The 21,375-nt window shown below is 46.9% G+C and overlaps 1 protein-coding gene across 2 annotated transcripts in view; it reads right to left on the reverse strand.

The window, feature by feature from the left end:
- Positions 1–3,338: 3,338 nt before the first annotated feature.
- LOC143817493 (uncharacterized) overlaps positions 3,339–21,375 on the reverse strand; it is a 104,199-nt gene continuing 86,162 nt past the window's right edge. For both annotated transcript variants that reach the window (XM_077298957.1, XM_077298956.1), the window contains 2 exons: positions 7,000–7,123; positions 3,339–6,512 (listed from right to left, as the gene is read on the reverse strand). In XM_077298957.1, the coding sequence (XP_077155072.1) occupies positions 5,908–6,512; positions 7,000–7,123 (729 nt within the window). In that variant the 3' untranslated portion in view covers positions 3,339–5,907. The remainder of the gene's footprint in view (positions 6,513–6,999; positions 7,124–21,375) is intronic.

Below are 21,375 nucleotides of genomic sequence, written 5' to 3' on the forward strand. Positions count from 1 at the left end.
ACAAATAATCTCCATCAAACCTCACTGAGCTCCAGCTGCCAAGAATGAGCAAGAATTTCAGTCTCTTGATGTACAAAACTGATAGAGACATACCCCAAGCGACTTGCAGCTGTAATCACAGCAAAAGGAGGCGCAACAAAGTATTAAGTTACAGGGGCCGAATAATATTGCACGCCTAACTTTTCAGTTTTTGAATTTCCACAAAAATTTAAAATAACCAATAAATTTCGTTCAACTTCACAATTGTGTTCCATTTGTTGTTGATTCTTCACCAAAAATTTACATTTGGTATCTTTATGTTTGAAGCATGATATGTGGGAACAGGTTGAAAAGTTCCAGGGGCCGAATACTTTCGCAAGGCACTGTATGTGTTATTTGCCTGGTTCAATAAAGTATTGCCACATTGTTTTACCTTCAACCTGTGTTGTCTCAGTAGTATTACTCCAAGGTAGAAGGAAAGTGGGCATTCAGTGGGATGATCTCTGGTCCATGCGGTTTCAGCTAGCGTACTAGAGCACCCGTTGACCCCTGTGTCTTCTCAGGGCCCAAGACATGGTGTACTAGAGCACCCGTTGACCCCTGTGTCTTCTCAGGGCCCAAGACATGGAGACTATCTTTGGCCATGTGTCCAGGGCACCGGCATGTATAACAGCGCCATGGGTTGGGAAAATCATGGGTCCCATTTGTAAACCTTTGTCCTGATGGGCTTTCTGCTAGGTAGCGGGATAGCCCTGCTCAAGTGGCTGGTGTTTGCTCGAATCCTTGGTTGAGGGGTCTCCTAGATTTAGTGGGCACATTGTGTCTTTAGCAAGGTCGATTGGCTGTAAACTCATAGACCAAAATGGCTGCTTGCCCGAAATGTCGGCTTCCCGTCTACCCACTCTCGTATTTCTGGTGTCATTTTCTCCTAAAGTTGCTCAAGCACGATCAGGTCCCAGAGGGCAGCAATGGAGTGGGTAGCTCGACCATTGTGCCAGCAGTTGCAGTGCAGTCGGAGTTGTCTGCCAAATTCCACATAGAAGGCCCCCTGGTGAGACGACACCTACAGAGTGTCCTTAATAGTTCCATAGTCCAGGCATTCCCGAGGCCCAAGCATCTGGACAGCATTCTGGGTCTGGCCAGTCAAACTAGTCCACAGATATTTGGCCCAATTAGCTGTAGGAACCTGGTGCATCAGCATCAGGGTCTCAAAACTTTGCAGGTGTTCATCAAACTTGGTGATGGATCCGGGCCCCAATGTGACCAACAACTCCTGGATTCGGGCTTTTTGTGACTGGGTTGTTGATTCCAGACTGCTACTGAGTCCTTGATCTGGCAAGCAGTTCAATTCCTCTGGGTCAACCTCCTCATCTTCCACGATGTTCTGGTCATCTCAATGGATCAATTCCTGGATCAAATCCGACCAAGTGTCTGTGGCCAGCTATTATGTCTATCGAAGCTGGCACAGCTCCTGTAGTTGTGGTTTCCTGGTGAAGCTGTATATCCCACTCCATTCTTCCCTTCAAAGCCGAGCTGGTAGGGTTGGACATGGTGGCATCCGAAATCTGCCTTGTATGCCTGACCTATGGTCTGCTGGGTCTATCTATATGCCTCACTGGTTGTGGAGCCCTTTCACCGTGTCTATGTACACCTGTCCAGCGCAGCTCCCCTGGCCCAGCAGGGCTTAGTAGTATCCCACTGCTGCCACCAAGTGTAGAGACATGAGGGTCAGCGGATGCTTTCGTCTGCTGGTCTGGCTGTCTTTAGAAAGTCCGCATGGACCAAGACTCATCCCACTGAACGTCTGTACTCCTTCCCTGTGGGCAGAACACTACTCAGACAACACACGGTGAGGATACCACACTCCGGTAAGACTTTATCGGTCACAAACAGTCAACAACATATAGTACAAATTCACATCAAGTACAAAAGACGGTACAAATGACGGAGTCTAACCCTTACACTCATTCACCGGGGATTAGAACCTCTGCGACATCCAGAGCCAAGTACCCCAGCCAGCTTTTGGCAGGCACCCACAGAGAAGAGGTAGCCACAAGCTTAGGAAGCTGACCAGTGAGGTATGTGGCTGGGTGACCTAATTGTCTCAACCTGAGTTTCCAAATGTCTATGTGGGTTCAGTGATGGGCAGTGGAGCAGATCTGTATTCCACCAGCTGGAACCACGGTTCCTGGGCCGACGTCCTGTGGAGTCACAGGGATGACAGGAGCAGTGCCCTTTTATATTCCACAGCTCTTATTTCAGGGCACTATCCCTCAGGATAGGGGAAGATAGGGGGAGGTAATCCCTCATCGTTCGATTGTTCAATTAGACTTCATATTTGTCCTTCAAGTTGTGCAGACTAGTACACCGCAGGGGAATGGTGCAACATGTTATCAGCAAGCTTTCCACAAGGGTCAACAAAGTCTCACATGAAGCGATAGCTCATGTCCCGTGACCTACTGAACAAAGGAACAGCATGTCTGATACAATTAAGAATTCAACCCCACACCAGGTGCCAGATTGACGCTGTGTTGTTAAGAGGTGACACCTCGCCAGAGCAGGCGCAGTATTAGGGAGCATGACACACAGCAGGCGCAGTAATAGGGGCACCACGCAGCAGGTGCAGTAATAGGGGGCACAATGTCCCACACCAGATACAGCAATAGAGGACACCTCACCACACAGCAGGCGCAGTAATATGGGCACTATGCCACACACTAGGCATGGTAATAGAGGGCACCTCACCACACAGCATGCACAGTAATAGGGAGCACAATGTCCCACAGCAGGCGCAGCAATAGAGGCACCACGCCAGGCAGCAGGTGCAGTCATAGGGGGCAGCACCCCGGCAGGTTGGAGAGAGTGTGTCAATTGGGAAAAGATTGAAATATCCTGGAAAAGTGAAGCGCTGAAGAGGTCTGGACACCAAACTGCGCATACACAAGCGAGTTGGTGAAAGTCATCATTATAGTCTGGGCCAGATGGAAGACAGGAATATTAAACTCCTACAATCTGATATAATGGTGTGGCGGCATTTTTCCTGTACACAGGCATCATTGGTGATACATCTATATATTGTGCCATTATTTATAATGTACGGCATATCGCTGCCTCATTAATGACTAAAGTGCCCATGTCCACATGTGAACAGGACCCGTCTGATCACTCGCCAGGGCACGAGGCTTCAGCTTCATATCTGGTCCAGAGAGTAGAGAAGATCACTAGTGGAGCAGAAGCCTGGAACCACACCGACGATGGACAGAGCTGATGAGCAGCGGGGAGGATGGCACAGCGGGGTGAGGACAGGGGCGCTCATCAGCATCACAACCCTTTCTCCCCAAAAACTGAAGACTCCAATATGCAAGACAAATTCAAGAAATTTACAGACAAATCACAAACAGAACAGAAACGATGTCCGATCATCATCTTCACAAGGTTAAAACAGAGCCACCCTGTATGAGGCAAATGGCGTGCTGGGGCCCCCGAAGATCGCAGCGCTGCGGGGACCATCCTCAGGGGGCTGCAACCTGCATCATCACCCAAAACAGAGCAGAAGTCGCCACTGACATCAGCCCTTTACTACAAACGCGCACCCACACCACAGAACAAAGCCAACGCTCCAGCACGCACGCAGCCGCACACCCGCGCTCCAGCACGCGTGCAGCCTCACACCCACACCACCACGCGTGCAGCCTCAAACCCATACTCCAGCTCGCATGCAGCCTCACACCCACACTCCAGCACGCATGCAGCCTCACACCCACACTCCAACCCGCATGCAGCCTCACACCCACTCCAACATGCATGCAGCCTCACACCCACACTCAGCACGCATGCCTCAAACCCACACTCCAGCACGCATGCAGCCTCGCACCCACACTCCAACACGCATGCAGCCTCACACCCACTCCAGCATGCATGCAGCCTCACACCCACACTCCAGCACGCATGCAGCCTTACACCCACACTCCAACACGCATGCAGCCTCACACCCACTCCAGCACGCACGCAGCCGCACACCCGCCCTCCAGCACGCGTGCAGCCTCACACCCACACCACCACGCATGCAGCCTCAAACCCACACTCCAGCACACATGCAGCCTCAAACCCACACTCCAGCACGCATGCAGCCTCACACCCACACTCCAACACGCATGCAGCCTCACACCCACACTCCAGCACACATGCAGCCTCACACCCACGCTCCAACACGCATGCAACCTCACAGCCACACTCCAGCACGCATGCAACCTCACAGCCACACTCCAGCACGCATGCAACCTCACAGCCACACTCCAGCAGGAATGCAGCCTCACACCCACACTCCCGCACACATGCAGCCTCACAGCCACACTCCAGCAGGAATGCAGCCTCACACCCACACTCCCGCACGCATGCAGCCTCACACCCACACTCCAGCACGCATGCAGCCTCACACCCACACTCCAGCACGCATGCAGCCTCACACCCACACTCCAGCAGGCATGCAGCCTCACACCCACATTCCAGCACGCATGCAGCCTCACACCCACACTCCAGCACGCATGCAGCCTCACACCCACACTCCAACATGCATTTAGCCTCACACCCACACTCCAGCAAGCATTCAGCCTCACACCCACACCGCAGCACGCAGTGTCCCACCCACCCTCCAGTCCCGGGAATATCTGCCATTAGTATCTGGACACAGAAGTGGATCCCATTGGATACAAGCCACGCCTCTCCCCTGGTGACCACGCCCCCATCCTGATCCTGAGTGAGGTCAGATACTTCAGTCACATCCAGAGCTGCACTCACAATTCTGGCAAATGGAGTAAACACATCTTACAAAATGCAGAAGGTAAGTTGTGCAGATACAGGGTTAACAGTGAACTATGATAATGGGACTGCAGCACTGGCTGTGACTAGTGTATAACATAACTGAATGCAGCTCTGGCTGTGATTGGAGTTTAACATAAGAGAATTCAGCCTCAGCTGCGACTACAGCCAGTGGACATAGCACACGTAACACTGGTTGCCGGCCATTCAGCCCCTAGCAGCAGCGCACCTGGGACCCCAGCAGCCCCGGGCCCACTCGGCCGCCCCTGACACCAGTGACATTTGGCACAGTAGTGTGATCACAGTGCAGCGCTGTGTATTGCACCTTACACAATAGGGGGACATCTGGTTATTGTGGGTTAGTGTCTGACATTATGAGAACAGCACCAATCGTTCCTCTACAAAGCGCCCAGTGGGAGCGACTCCGGGCAATGAGCAGAGTGCATGTGGACCCGTCCCGGATCGTGAGATCTCCTCCACCCAACCCCCGAGGAGGCCCGACACCCTGGAAATGATCTCTAGCGTCGATGTGGACCCGTCCGGGATCATGAGGAGACCTCCTCCACTCAGCCCCCGAGGAGGCCCGACACCCTGGAAATGATCTCTAGCGTCCATGTGGACCCGTCCCGGATCATGAGATCTCCTCCACCCAGCCCCCGAGGAGGCCCGACACCCTGGAAATGATCTCTAGCGTCCATGTGGACCCGTCCGGGATCATGAGGAGACCTCCTCCACCCAGCCCCCGAGGAGGCCCGACACCCTGGAGATGATCTCTAGCGTCCATGTGGAACCGTCCCGGATCATGAGGAGACCTCCTCCACCCAGTCCCTGAGGAGGCTCGACACCCTGGAGATGATCTCTAGCGTCCATGTGGACCCGTTCCAGATCATGAGGAGACCTCCTCCACCCAGCCCCCGAGGAGGCCCGACACCCTGGAAATGATCACTAGCGTCCATGTGGACTTCCAGGGTCCCCGCTCTGAACTTCTGATGCCATCTTGGGATGTGGAAACAATAGTGACACGCACCCCTCCAGGGGAACGCTCAGCAGAGGCAGTAACGGCAGTCATCATCCCCCCCGTGGTGGCGTCATGCAGACCCTCCTGCCCCCTCAGCCCTGTGTGTACTCCATGGCTGAGCTCAGGACATCAGCGTGGACCTTCTGGTGTTTGGTGAGCTCGGACCTCCAGCGGTAGCTCTTGCCGCACTCGGTACAGGGGTACGGCCGCTCCCCCGTGTGGGTCTTGACGTGGGTGGTGAGGTGCTGCCTCTGGACAAAGCACTTGCCGCACTGCTTACACTTATAGGGCCGCTCGCCCGTGTGGATGCGCTTGTGGATGAGTAAGGCCGTGCGGCGGCGGAAGATTTTGCCGCACTCATTACATAAGTTGGCTTTGTCGCCGCCCTGGTGGCTCCTCTGATGCTTCAGCAGATCCGAGCTCCGAGCAAAACGCTTCTCACACTGGTTACACGAGAAAAGCTTCTCCCGCTGCAGAGGCCGCTGCTCCAAGAAGGGCAGGCCAGGCCGGAAACCGGGCAGGACACCGGGCAGGACGTCAGCGGAGGAGTGCGGCTCATCCCCGGGGAAGTCTCGCACCTCACACACCGCCTCTGCTCCGAGCCGGAGGGGATCTTTACAGTCCGAGGACATCTCCAGCTCCTCCACAGGCTTCTCCGGGCTCAGCTCCTTCCCATTCTTACCGATCCAGACCTCGCCTGCAGACAGGAGAACAAAGGATCAGATCCCTGAGCCATCCACCCCGAGCGATCCACCCCGAGTGATCCACCCTGGGAACACAAGATCACTGATCAGAGGACTCACCAAGAATTACCCTCCAGTCACCTCCAGAGCTGCACTCACTATTCTGCTGTTACATCTCATCCTCCAGTCATCTCCAGAGCTGCGATCACTATTCTGCTGTTACATCAGGACCCCACCAGTACAGGGATGATAGTGGCAACAAAAAGATCTGCAGCTGTGGATGTGACTGGAGTAGAAGACATGCAGCCACTGAAAGCAGCTTTAGAGGTGACTAGAGACACAGAATAACAGAGATCTTCCCTGATTACAACCTGTGATGTCCAAGACAGCGAGATGTAAGAAATCTGTTGCAGCACCGGATCCCCCATGTGTCAGCCATAACTGTATGGGGTCAGTAATTAGAGAACAGAGCCCCCCATCACTGATGACGGCGTCACCCACCTAGTGATACCAGCGAGTCGGCGCTCTCCTTCATCATGTTCCGGTACAGCTCCTTCTGCCATTCCTCCAAATCCTTCCAGTCATCCGAGAAACACACAGCGACATCATCAAAGGTGACCGCAGCCTGGAGGACGAGAAGACCACCCACAGTGACATCACAGCGTACGGGGAGGGGCTACAGACAGTACTGTGCAAAAGTTACACAGATACAGAGACAATGCTGCGCACAGTACTGAGCAAAAGTTACACAGATACAGAGACAATGCTGCGCACACTACTGTGCAAAAGTGATACACAGATACAGAGACAATGCTGCACACAGTACTGAGCAAAAGTGATACACAGATACAGAGACAATGCTGTGCACAGTACTGAGCAAAAGTGATACACAGATACAGAGACAATGCTGCACACACTACTGTGCAAAAGTGATATACAGATACAGAGACAATGCTGCACACAGTACTGTGCAAAAGTGATACACAGATACAGAGACAATGCTGTGCACAGTACTGAGCAAAAGTGATATACAGATACAGAGACAATGCTGCGCACAGTACTGAGCAAAAGTTACACAGATACAGAGACAATGCTGCGCACAGTACTGAGCAAAAGTGATACACAGATACAGAGACAATGCTGCGCACAGTACTGAGCAAAAGTGATATACAGATACAGAGACAATGCTGCACACAGTACTGAGCAAAAGTGATATACAGATACAGAGACAATGCTGCGCACAGTACTGAGCAAAAGTTACACAGATACAGAGACAATGCTGCGCACAGTACTGAGCAAAAGTGATACACAGATACAGAGACAATGCTGCACACAGTACTGAGCAAAAGTGATATACAGATACAGAGACAATGCTGCGCACAGTACTGAGCAAAAGTTACACAGATACAGAGACAATGCTGCGCACAGTACTGAGCAAAAGTGATACACAGATACAGAGACAATGCTGCGCACAGTACTGAGCAAAAGTGATACAGATACAGAGACAATGCTGCGCACAGTACTGAGCAAAAGTGATACACAGATACAGAGACAATGCTGCGCACAGTACTGAGCAAAAGTTACACAGATACAGAGACAATGCTGCACACAGTACTGAGCAAAAGTGATACACAGATACAGAGACAATGCTGCGCACAGTACTGAGCAAAAGTTACACAGATACAGAGACAATGCTGCACACAGTACTGAGCAAAAGTGATACACAGATACAGAGACAATGCTGCGCACAGTACTGAGCAAAAGTGATACACAGATACAGAGACAATGCTGCGCACAGTACTGAGCAAAAGTTACACAGATACAGAGACAATGCTGCGCACAGTACTGAGCAAAAGTGATACACAGATACAGAGACAATGCTGCGCACAGTACTGAGCAAAAGTGATACACAGATACAGAGACAATGCTGCACACAGTACTGAGCAAAAGTGATATACAGATACAGAGACAATGCTGCGCACAGTACTGAGCAAAAGTGATACACAGATACAGAGACAATGCTGCGCACAGTACTGTGCAAAAGTGATACACAGATACAGAGACAATGCTGCGCACACTACTGTGCAAAAGTGATACACAGATACAGAGACAATGCTGCGCACAGTACTGAGCAAAAGTTACACAGATACAGAGACAATGCTGCGCACACTACTGTGCAAAAGTGATACACAGATACAGAGACAATGCTGCGCACAGTACTGAGCAAAAGTGATACACAGATACAGAGACAATGCTGCGCACAGTACTGAGCAAAAGTGATACACAGATACAGAGACAATGCTGCACACAGTACTGAGCAAAAGTGATATACAGATACAGAGACAATGCTGCGCACAGTACTGAGCAAAAGTGATACACAGATACAGAGACAATGCTGCGCACAGTACTGTGCAAAAGTGATACACAGATACAGAGACAATGCTGCGCACACTACTGTGCAAAAGTGATACACAGATACAGAGACAATGCTGCGCACAGTACTGAGCAAAAGTTACACAGATACAGAGACAATGCTGCGCACACTACTGTGCAAAAGTGATACACAGATACAGAGACAATGCTGCGCACAGTACTGTGCAAAAGTGATACACAGATACAGAGACAATGCTGCGCACAGTACTGTGCAAAAGTGATACACAGATACAGAGACAATGCTGCGCACAGTACTGAGCAAAAGTGATACACAGATACAGAGACAATGCTGCGCACAGTACTGAGCAAAAGTTACACAGATACAGAGACAATGCTGCGCACACTACTGTGCAAAAGTGATACACAGATACAGAGACAATGCTGCGCACAGTACTGTGCAAAAGTGATACACAGATACAGAGACAATGCTGCGCACAGTACTGTGCAAAAGTGATACACAGATACAGAGACAATGCTGCGCACAGTACTGAGCAAAAGTGATACACAGATACAGAGACAATGCTGCACACAGTACTGAGCAAAAGTGATACACAGATACAGAGACAATGCTGCACACAGTACTGAGCAAAAGTGATATACAGATACAGAGACAATGCTGCGCACAGTACTGAGCAAAAGTTACACAGATACAGAGACAATGCTGCGCACAGTACTGCGCAAAAGTGATACACAGATACAGAGACAATGCTGCGCACAGTACTGAGCAAAAGTGATACACAGATACAGAGACAATGCTGCGCACAGTACTGAGCAAAAGTGATACACAGATACAGAGACAATGCTGCGCACAGTACTGAGCAAAAGTGATACACAGATACAGAGACAATGCTGCGCACAGTACTGAGCAAAAGTGATACAGATACAGAGACAATGCTGCACACAGTACTGAGCAAAAGTGATACACAGATACAGAGACAATGCTGCGCACAGTACTGAGCAAAAGTGATACAGATACAGAGACAATGCTGCGCACAGTACTGAGCAAAAATGATACAGATACAGAGACAATGCTGCGCACAGTACTGAGCAAAAGTGATACACAGATACAGAGACAATGCTGCGCACAGTACTGAGCAAAAGTGATACACAGATACAGAGACAATGCTGCACACAGTACTGAGCAAAAGTGATATACAGATACAGAGACAATGCTGCGCACAGTACTGAGCAAAAGTGATACACAGATACAGAGACAATGCTGCGCACAGTACTGAGCAAAAGTGATACACAGATACAGAGACAATGCTGCGCACAGTACTGAGCAAAAGTGATACACAGATACAGAGAAAATGCTGCGCACAGTACTGAGCAAAAGTGATACACAGATACAGAGACAATGCTGCGCACAGTACTGAGCAAAAGTGATACACAGATACAGAGACAATACTGCGCACAGTACTGAGCAAAAATGATACACAGATACAGAGACAATGCTGCGCACAGTACTGAGCAAAAATGATACAGATACAGAGACAATGCTGCGCACAGTACTGTGCAAAAGTGATACACAGATACAGAGACAATGCTGCACACAGTACTGAGCAAAAGTGATACACAGATACAGAGACAATGCTGCACACAGTACTGAGCAAAAATGATACACAGATACAGAGACAATGCTGCGCACAGTACTGTGCAAAAGTGATACACAGATACAGAGACAATGCTGCGCACAGTACTGAGCAAAAGTGATACACAGATACAGAGACAATGCTGCACACAGTACTGAGCAAAAGTGATACAGATACAGAGACAATGCTGCACACAGTACTGTACAAAAGTGATACACAGATACAGAGACAATGCTGCGCACAGTACTGAGCAAAAGTGATACAGATACAGAGACAATGCTGCGCACAGTACTGAGCAAAAGTGATACACAGATACAGAGACAATGCTGCACACAGTACTGTGCAAAAGTGATACACAGATAGAGACAATGCTGCGCACAGTACTGAGCAAAAGTGATACAGATACAGAGACAATGCTGCACACAGTACTGTACAAAAGTGATACACAGATACAGAGACAATGCTGCGCACAGTACTGAGCAAAAGTGATACAGATACAGAGACAATGCTGCGCACAGTACTGAGCAAAAGTGATACAGATACAGAGACAATGCTGCGCACAGTACTGAGCAAAAATGATACACAGATACAGAGACAATGCTGCGCACAGTACTGTGCAAAAGTGATACACAGATACAGAGACAATGCTGCGCACAGTACTGAGCAAAAGTGATACACAGATACAGAGACAATGCTGCACACAGTACTGAGCAAAAGTGATACAGATACAGAGACAATGCTGCACACAGTACTGTACAAAAGTGATACACAGATACAGAGACAATGCTGCGCACAGTACTGAGCAAAAGTGATACAGATACAGAGACAATGCTGCGCACAGTACTGAGCAAAAGTGATATACAGATACAGAGACAATGCTGCGCACAGTACTGAGCAAAAGTGATACAGATACAGAGACAATGCTGCACACAGTACTGTACAAAAGTGATACACAGATACAGAGACAATGCTGCGCACAGTACTGAGCAAAAGTGATACAGATACAGAGACAATGCTGCGCACAGTACTGAGCAAAAGTGATACACAGATACAGAGACAATGCTGCGCACAGTACTGAGCAAAAGTGATACAGATACAGAGACAATGCTGCGCACAGTACTGTGCAAAAGTGATACACAGATACAGAGACAATGCTGTGCACAGTACTGAGCAAAAATGATACACAGATACAGAGACAATGCTGCGCACAGTACTGTGCAAAAGTGATATACAGATACAGAGACAATGCTGCACACAGTACTGAGCAAAAGTGATATACAGATACAGAGACAATGCTGCGCACAGTACTGAGCAAAAGTGATACACAGATACAGAGACAATGCTGCGCACAGTACTGAGCAAAAGTGATACAGATACAGAGACAATGCTGCGCACAGTACTGTGCAAAAGTGATACACAGATACAGAGACAATGCTGTGCACAGTACTGAGCAAAAATGATACACAGATACAGAGACAATGCTGCGCACAGTACTGTGCAAAAGTGATATACAGATACAGAGACAATGCTGCACACAGTACTGAGCAAAAGTGATATACAGATACAGAGACAATGCTGCGCACAGTACTGAGCAAAAGTGATACACAGATACAGAGACAATGCTGCACACAGTACTGAGCAAAAATGATACAGATTCAGAGACAATGCTGCGCACAGTACTGAGCAAAAGTCATACACAGATACAGAGACAATGCTGCGCACAGTACTGAGCAAAAGTGATACACAGATAGAGACAATGCTGCGCACTGTACTGAGCAAAAGTGATACAGATACAGAGACAATGCTGCACACAGTACTGTACAAAAGTGATACACAGATACAGAGACAATGCTGCGCACAGTACTGAGCAAAAGTGATATACAGATACAGAGACAATGCTGCACACAGTACTGTACAAAAGTGATACACAGATAGAGACAATGCTGCGCACTGTACTGAGCAAAAGTGATACAGATACAGAGACAATGCTGCACACAGTACTGTACAAAAGTGATACACAGATACAGAGACAATGCTGCGCACAGTACTGAGCAAAAGTGATATACAGATACAGAGACAATGCTGCACACAGTACTGTACAAAAGTGATACACAGATACAGAGACAATGCTGCGCACAGTACTGAGCAAAAGTGATACAGATACAGAGACAATGCTGCGCACAGTACTGTGCAAAAGTGATACACAGATACAGAGACAATGCTGTGCACAGTACTGAGCAAAAATGATACACAGATACAGAGACAATGCTGCGCACAGTACTGTGCAAAAGTGATATACAGATACAGAGACAATGCTGCACACAGTACTGAGCAAAAGTGATATACAGATACAGAGACAATGCTGCGCACAGTACTGAGCAAAAGTGATACACAGATACAGAGACAATGCTGCGCACAGTACTGAGCAAAAGTGATACACAGATACAGAGACAATGCTGCACACAGTACTGAGCAAAAATGATACAGATTCAGAGACAATGCTGCGCACAGTACTGAGCAAAAGTCATACACAGATACAGAGACAATGCTGCGCACAGTACTGAGCAAAAGTGATACACAGATAGAGACAATGCTGCGCACTGTACTGAGCAAAAGTGATACAGATACAGAGACAATGCTGCACACAGTACTGTACAAAAGTGATACACAGATACAGAGACAATGCTGCGCACAGTACTGAGCAAAAGTGATATACAGATACAGAGACAATGCTGCACACAGTACTGTACAAAAGTGATACACAGATAGAGACAATGCTGCGCACTGTACTGAGCAAAAGTGATACAGATACAGAGACAATGCTGCACACAGTACTGTACAAAAGTGATACACAGATACAGAGACAATGCTGCGCACAGTACTGAGCAAAAGTGATATACAGATACAGACACAATGCTGCACACAGTACTGTACAAAAGTGATACACAGATACAGAGACAATGCTGCGCACAGTACTGAGCAAAAGTGATACAGATACAGAGACAATGCTGCACACAGTACTGAGCAAAAGTGATACACAGATAGAGACAATGCTGCGCACTGTACTGAGCAAAAGTGATACAGATACAGAGACAATGCTACACACAGTACTGTACAAAAGTGATACACAGATACAGAGACAATGCTGCGCACAGTACTGAGCAAAAGTGATATACAGATACAGAGACAATGCTGCACACAGTACTGTACAAAAGTGATACACAGATACAGAGACAATGCTGCACACAGTACTGTACAAAAGTGATACAGATACAGAGACAATGCTGCGCACAGTACTGTGCAAAAGTGATACACAGATACAGAGACAATGCTGCGCACAGTACTGAGCAAAAGTGATACACAGATACAGAGACAATGCTGCGCACAGTACTGAGCAAAAGTGATACAGATACAGAGACAATGCTGCGCACAGTACTGAGCAAAAATGATACAGATACAGAGACAATGCTGCGCACAGTACTGTGCAAAAGTGATACACAGATACAGAGACAATGCTGCACACAGTACTGAGCAAAAGTGATACAGATACAGAGACAATGCTGCGCACAGTACTGTGCAAAAGTGATACACAGATACAGAGACAATGCTGCGCACAGTACTGAGCAAAAGTGATACACAGATACAGAGACAATGCTGCGCACAGTACTGAGCAAAAGTGATACAGATACAGAGACAATGCTGCGCACAGTACTGTGCAAAAGTGATACACAGATACAGAGACAATGCTGCGCACAGTACTGAGCAAAAGTGATATACAGATACAGAGACAATGCTGCGCACAGTACTGAGCAAGAGTGATACACAGATACAGAGACAATGCTGCGCACAGTACTGAGCAAATGTGATATACAGATACAGAGACAATGCTGCACACAGTACTGAGCAAGAGTGATACACAGATACAGAGACAATGCTGCACACAGTACTGAGCAAGAGTGATACACAGATACAGAGACAATGCTGCGCACAGTACTGAGCAAATGTGATATACAGATACAGAGATAATGCTGCACACAGTACTGAGCAAGAGTGATACACAGATACAGAGACAATGCTGCGCACAGTACTGAGCAAAAGTGATACACAGATACAGAGACAATGCTGCGCACAGTACTGAGCAAAAGTGATACACAGATACAGAGACAATGCTGCGCACAGTACTGAGCAAATGTGATACAAAGATACAGAGACAATGCTGCACACAGTACTGAGCAAAAGTGATACAGATACAGAGACAATGCTGCACACAGTACTGTACAAAAGTGATACACAGATACAGAGACAATGCTGCGCACAGTACTGAGCAAAAGTGATACAGATACAGAGACAATGCTGCGCACAGTACTGAGCAAAAGTGATACACAGATACAGAGACAATGCTGCACACAGTACTGTGCAAAAGTGATACACAGATAGAGACAATGCTGCGCACAGTACTGAGCAAAAGTGATACAGATACAGAGACAATGCTGCACACAGTACTGTACAAAAGTGATACACAGATACAGAGACAATGCTGCGCACAGTACTGAGCAAAAGTGATACAGATACAGAGACAATGCTGCGCACAGTACTGAGCAAAAGTGATATACAGATACAGAGACAATGCTGCGCACAGTACTGAGCAAAAGTGATACAGATACAGAGACAATGCTGCACACAGTACTGTACAAAAGTGATACACAGATACAGAGACAATGCTGCGCACAGTACTGAGGAAAAGTGATACAGATACAGAGACAATGCTGCGCACAGTACTGAGCAAAAATGATACAGATACAGAGACAATGCTGCGCACAGTACTGAGCAAAAGTGATACACAGATACAGAGACAATGCTGCGCACAGTACTGAGCAAAAGTGATACAGATACAGAGACAATGCTGCGCACAGTACTGAGCAAAAATGATACACAGATACAGAGACAATGCTGCGCACAGTACTGTGCAAAAGTGATATACAGATACAGAGACAATGCTGCACACAGTACTGAGCAAAAGTGATATACAGATACAGAGACAATGCTGCGCACAGTACTGAGCAAAAGTGATACACAGATAGAGACAATGCTGCGCACAGTACTGAGCAAAAGTGATACACAGATACAGAGACAATGCTGCACACAGTACTGAGCAAAAATGATACAGATTCAGAGACAATGCTGCGCACAGTACTGAGCAAAAGTCATACACAGATACAGAGACAATGCTGCACAGTACTGTGCAAAAGTGATACACAGATAGAGACAATGCTGCGCACTGTACTGAGCAAAAGTGATACAGATACAGAGACAATGCTGCACACAGTACTGTACAAAAGTGATACACAGATACAGAGACAATGCTGCACACAGTACTGAGCAAAAGTGATATACAGATACAGAGACAATGCTGCACACAGTACTGTACAAAAGTGATACACAGATACAGAGACAATGCTGCGCACAGTACTGAGCAAAAGTGATACAGATACAGAGACAATGCTGCACACAGTACTGTACAAAAGTGATACAGATACAGAGACAATGCTGCGCACAGTACTGTGTAAAAGTGATACACAGATACAGAGACAATGCTGCGCACAGTACTGAGCAAAAGTGATACAGATACAGAGACAATGCTGCGCACAGTACTGAGCAAAAATGATACAGATACAGAGACAATGCTGCACACAGTACTGTACAAAAGTGATACAGATACAGAGACAATGCTGCGCACAGTACTGTGCAAAAGTGATACACAGATACAGAGACAATGCTGCGCACAGTACTGAGCAAAAGTGATACAGAGACAATGCTGCGCACAGTACTGTGCAAAAGTGATACACAGATACAGAGACAATGCTGCACACAGTACTGAGCAAAAGTGATACAGATACAGAGACAATGCTGCGCACAGTACTGTGCAAAAGTGATACACAGATACAGAGACAATGCTGCGCACAGTACTGAGCAAAAGTGATACAGATACAGAGACAATGCTGCGCACAGTACTGTGCAAAAGTGATACACAGATACAGAGACAATGCTGCGCACAGTACTGAGCAAAAGTGATACAGATACAGAGACAATGCTGCGCACAGTACTGTGCAAAAGTGATACACAGATACAGAGACAATGCTGCGCACAGTACTGAGCAAAAGTGATATACAGATACAGAGACAATGCTGCGCACAGTACTGAGCAAGAGTGATACACAGATACAGAGACAATGCTGCGCACAGTACTGAGCAAATGTGATATACAGATACAGAGACAATGCTGCACACAGTACTGAGCAAGAGTGATACACAGATACAGAGACAATGCTGCACACAGTACTGAGCAAGAGTGATACACAGATACAGAGACAATGCTGCGCACAGTACTGAGCAAATGTGATATACAGATACAGAGACAATGCTGCACACAGTACTGAGCAAGAGTGATACACAGATACAGAGACAATGCTGCGCACAGTACTGAGCAAAAGTGATACACAGATACAGAGACAATGCTGCGCACAGTACTGAGCAAAAGTGATACACAGATACAGAGACAATGCTGCGCACAGTACTGTGCAAAAGTGATACACAGATACAGAGACAATGCTGCGCACAGTACTGAGCAAATGTGATACAAAGATACAGAGACAATGCTGCACACAGTACTGAGCAATAGTGATATACAGATACAGAGACAATGCTGCGCACAGTACTGAGCAAGAGTGATACAGATACAGAGACAATGCTGCGCACAGTACTGAGCAAAAGTGATACACAGATACAGAGACAATGCTGCGCACAGTACTGAGCAAAAGTGATACACAGATACAGAGACAATGCTGCACACAGTACTGTGCAAAAGTGATACACAGATACAGAGACAATGCTGCACACAGTACTGAGCAAAAGTGATACACAGATACAGAGACAATGCTGCACACAGTACTGAGCAAAAGTGATACACAGATACAGAGACAATGCTGCACACAGTACTGAGCAAAAGTGATACACAGATACAGAGACAATGCTGCACACAGTACTGTGCAAAAGTGATACAGATACAGAGACAATGCTGCGCACAGTACTGAGCAAAAGTGATACACAGATACAGAGACAATGCTGCACACAGTACTGTGCAAAAGTTACACAGATACAGAGACAATGCTGCGCACAGTACTGAGCAAAAGTTACACAGATACAGAGACAATGCTGCACTCACTACTGTGCAAAAGTGATACACAGATACAGAGACAATGCTGCACAGTACTGAGCAAAAGTTACACAGATACAGAGACAATGCTGCGCACAGTACTGAGCAAAAGTTACACAGATACAGAGACAATGCTGCACACAGTACTGAGCAAAAGTGATACACAGATACAGAGACAATGCTGCGCACAGTACTGAGCAAAAGTGATACACAGATACAGAGACAATGCTGCGCACAGTACTGAGCAAAAGTTACACAGATACAGAGACAATGCTGCACTCACTACTGTGCAAAAGTGATACACAGATACAGAGACAATGCTGCACAGTACTGAGCAAAAGTTACACAGATACAGAGACAATGCTGCACACAGTACTGAGCAAAAGTGATACACAGATACAGAGACAATGCTGCGCACAGTACTGAGCAAAAGTGATACACAGATACAGAGACAATGCTGCACACAGTACTGAGCAAAAGTGATACACAGATACAGAGACAATGCTGCACACAGTACTGAGCAAAAGTGATACACAGATACAGAGACAATGCTGCACACAGTACTGTGCAAAAGTGATACACAGATACAGAGACAATGCTGTGCACAGTACTGAGCAAAAGTTACACAGATACAGAGACAATGCTGCGCACAGTACTGAGCAAAAGTGATACAGATACAGAGACAATGCTGCGCACAGTACTGAGCAAAAGTGATACACAGATACAGAGACAATGCTGCGCACAGTACTGTGCAAAAGTGATACACAGATACAGAGACAATGCTGCGCACAGTACTGAGCAAAAATGATACACAGATACAGAGACAATGCTGCGCACAGTACTGAGCAAAAGTGATACACAGATACAGAGACAATGCTGCACACAGTACTGTGCAAAAGTGATACACAGATACAGAGACAATGCTGTGCACAGTACTGAGCAAAAGTTACACAGATACAGAGACAATGCTGCGCACAGTACTGAGCAAAAGTGATACAGATACAGAGACAATGCTGCGCACAGTACTGAGCAAAAGTGATACACAGATACAGAGACAATGCTGCGCACAGTACTGTGCAAAAGTGATACACAGATACAGAGACAATGCTGCACACAGTACTGAGCAAAAGTGATACACAGATACAGAGACAATGCTGCACACAGTACTGTGCAAAAGTGATACACAGATACAGAGACAATGCTGTGCACAGTACTGAGCAAAAGTTACACAGATACAGAGACAATGCTGCGCACAGTACTGAGCAAAAGTGATACAGATACAGAGACAATGCTGCGCACAGTACTGAGCAAAAGTGATACACAGATACAGAGACAATGCTGCGCACAGTACTGTGCAAAAGTGATACACAGATACAGAGACAATGCTGCGCACAGTACTGAGCAAAAGTGATACACAGATACAGAGACAATGCTGCGCACAGTACTGAGCAAAAATGATACACAGATACAGAGACAATGCTGCACACAGTACTGAGCAAAAGTGATACAGATACAGAGACAATGCTGCACACAGTACTGTGCAAAAGTGATACACAGATACAGAGACAATGCTGCACACAGTACTGAGCAAAAGTGATACAGAGACAATGCTGCGCACAGTACTGTGCAAAAGTGATACACAGATACAGAGACAATGCTGCGCACAGTACTGAGCAAAAGTGATACACAGATACAGAGACAATGCTGCACACAGTACTGTGCAAAAGTGATACACAGATACAGAGACAATGCTGCGCACAGTACTGAGCAAAAGTGATACACAGATACAGAGACAATGTTGCACACAGTACTGAGCAAAAGTGATACACAGATACAGAGACAATGCTGCACACAGTACTGTGCAAAAGTGATACACAGATACAGAGACAATGCTGCGCACAGTACTGAGCAAAAGTGATACAGAGACAATGCTGCGCACAGTACTGTGCAAAAGTGATACACAGATACAGAGACAATGCTGCGCACAGTACTGAGCAAAAGTGATACACAGATACAGAGACAATGCTGCACACAGTACTGTGCAAAAGTGATACACAGATACAGAGACAATGCTGCGCACAGTACTGAGCAAAAGTGATACACAGATACAGAGACAATGCTGCACACAGTACTGAGCAAAAGTGATACACAGATACAGAGACAATGCTGCACACAGTACTGTGCAAAAGTGATACACAGATACAGAGACAATGCTGCGCACAGTACTGAGCAAAAGTGATACACAGATACAGAGACAATGCTGCACACAGTACTGTGCAAAAGTGATATACAGATACAGAGACAATGCTGCGCACAGTACTGAGCAAAAGTGATACACAGATAGAGACAATGCTGCGCACAGTACTGAGCAAAAGTGATACACAGATACAGAGACAATGCTGCGCACAGTACTGAGCAAAAGTGATACACAGATACAGAGACAATGCTGCACACAGTACTGAGCAAAAGTGATACACAGATAGAGACAATGCTGCGCACAGTACTGAGCAAAAGTGATACACAGATACAGAGACAATGCTGCGCACAGTACTGAGCAAAAATGATACAGATACAGAGACAATGCTGCGCACAGTACTGTGCAAAAGTGATACACAGATACAGAGACAATGCTGCGCACACTACTGTGCAAAAGTGATACAAAAGTGATACACAGATACAGAGACAATGCTGAGCACAGTACTGTGCAAAAGTGATACACAGATACAGAGACAATGCTGCGCACACTACTGTGCAAAAGTGATACAAAAGTGATACACAGATACAGAGACAATGCTGCGCACAGTACTGAGCAAAAGTGATATACAGATACAGAGACAATGCTGCACACAGTACTGTGCAAAAGTGATACACAGATACAGAGACAATGCTGCGCACAGTACTGAGCAAAAGTGATACAGATACAGAGACAATGCTGCGCACAGTACTGAGCAAAAGTGATACAGATACAGAGACAATGCTGCGCACAGTACTGAGCAAAAATGATACACAGATACAGAGACAATGCTGCACACAGTACTGTGCAAAAGTGATACACAGATACAGAGACAATGCTGCGCACAGTACTGTGCAAAAGTGATACACAGATACAGAGACAATGCTGCGCACAGTACTGAGCAAAAGTGATACACAGATACAGAGACAATGCTGCACACAGTACTGAGCAAAAGTGATACACAGATACAGAGACAATGCTGCACACAGTACTGAGCAAAAGTGATACAGATACAGAGACAATGCTGCGCACAGTACTGAGCAAAAGTGATACAGATACAGAGACAATGCTGCGCACAGTACTGAGCAAAAATGATACAGATACAGAGACAATGCTGCGCACAGTACTGAGCAAAAGTGATACACAGATACAGAGACAATGCTGCGCACAGTACTGAGCAAAAGTGATACAGATACAGAGACAATGCTGCGCACAGTACTGTGCAAAAGTGATACACAGATACAGAGACAATGCTGTGCACAGTACTGAGCAAAAATGATACACAGATACAGAGACAATGCTGCGCACAGTACTGTGCAAAAGTGATATACAGATACAGAGACAATGCTGCACACAGTACTGAGCAAAAGTGATATACAGATACAGAGACAATGCTGCGCACAGTAC

This window comes from Ranitomeya variabilis, chromosome 3 (genome assembly GCF_051348905.1).
Source record: "Ranitomeya variabilis isolate aRanVar5 chromosome 3, aRanVar5.hap1, whole genome shotgun sequence".
NCBI lineage: Eukaryota > Metazoa > Chordata > Amphibia > Anura > Dendrobatidae > Ranitomeya > Ranitomeya variabilis.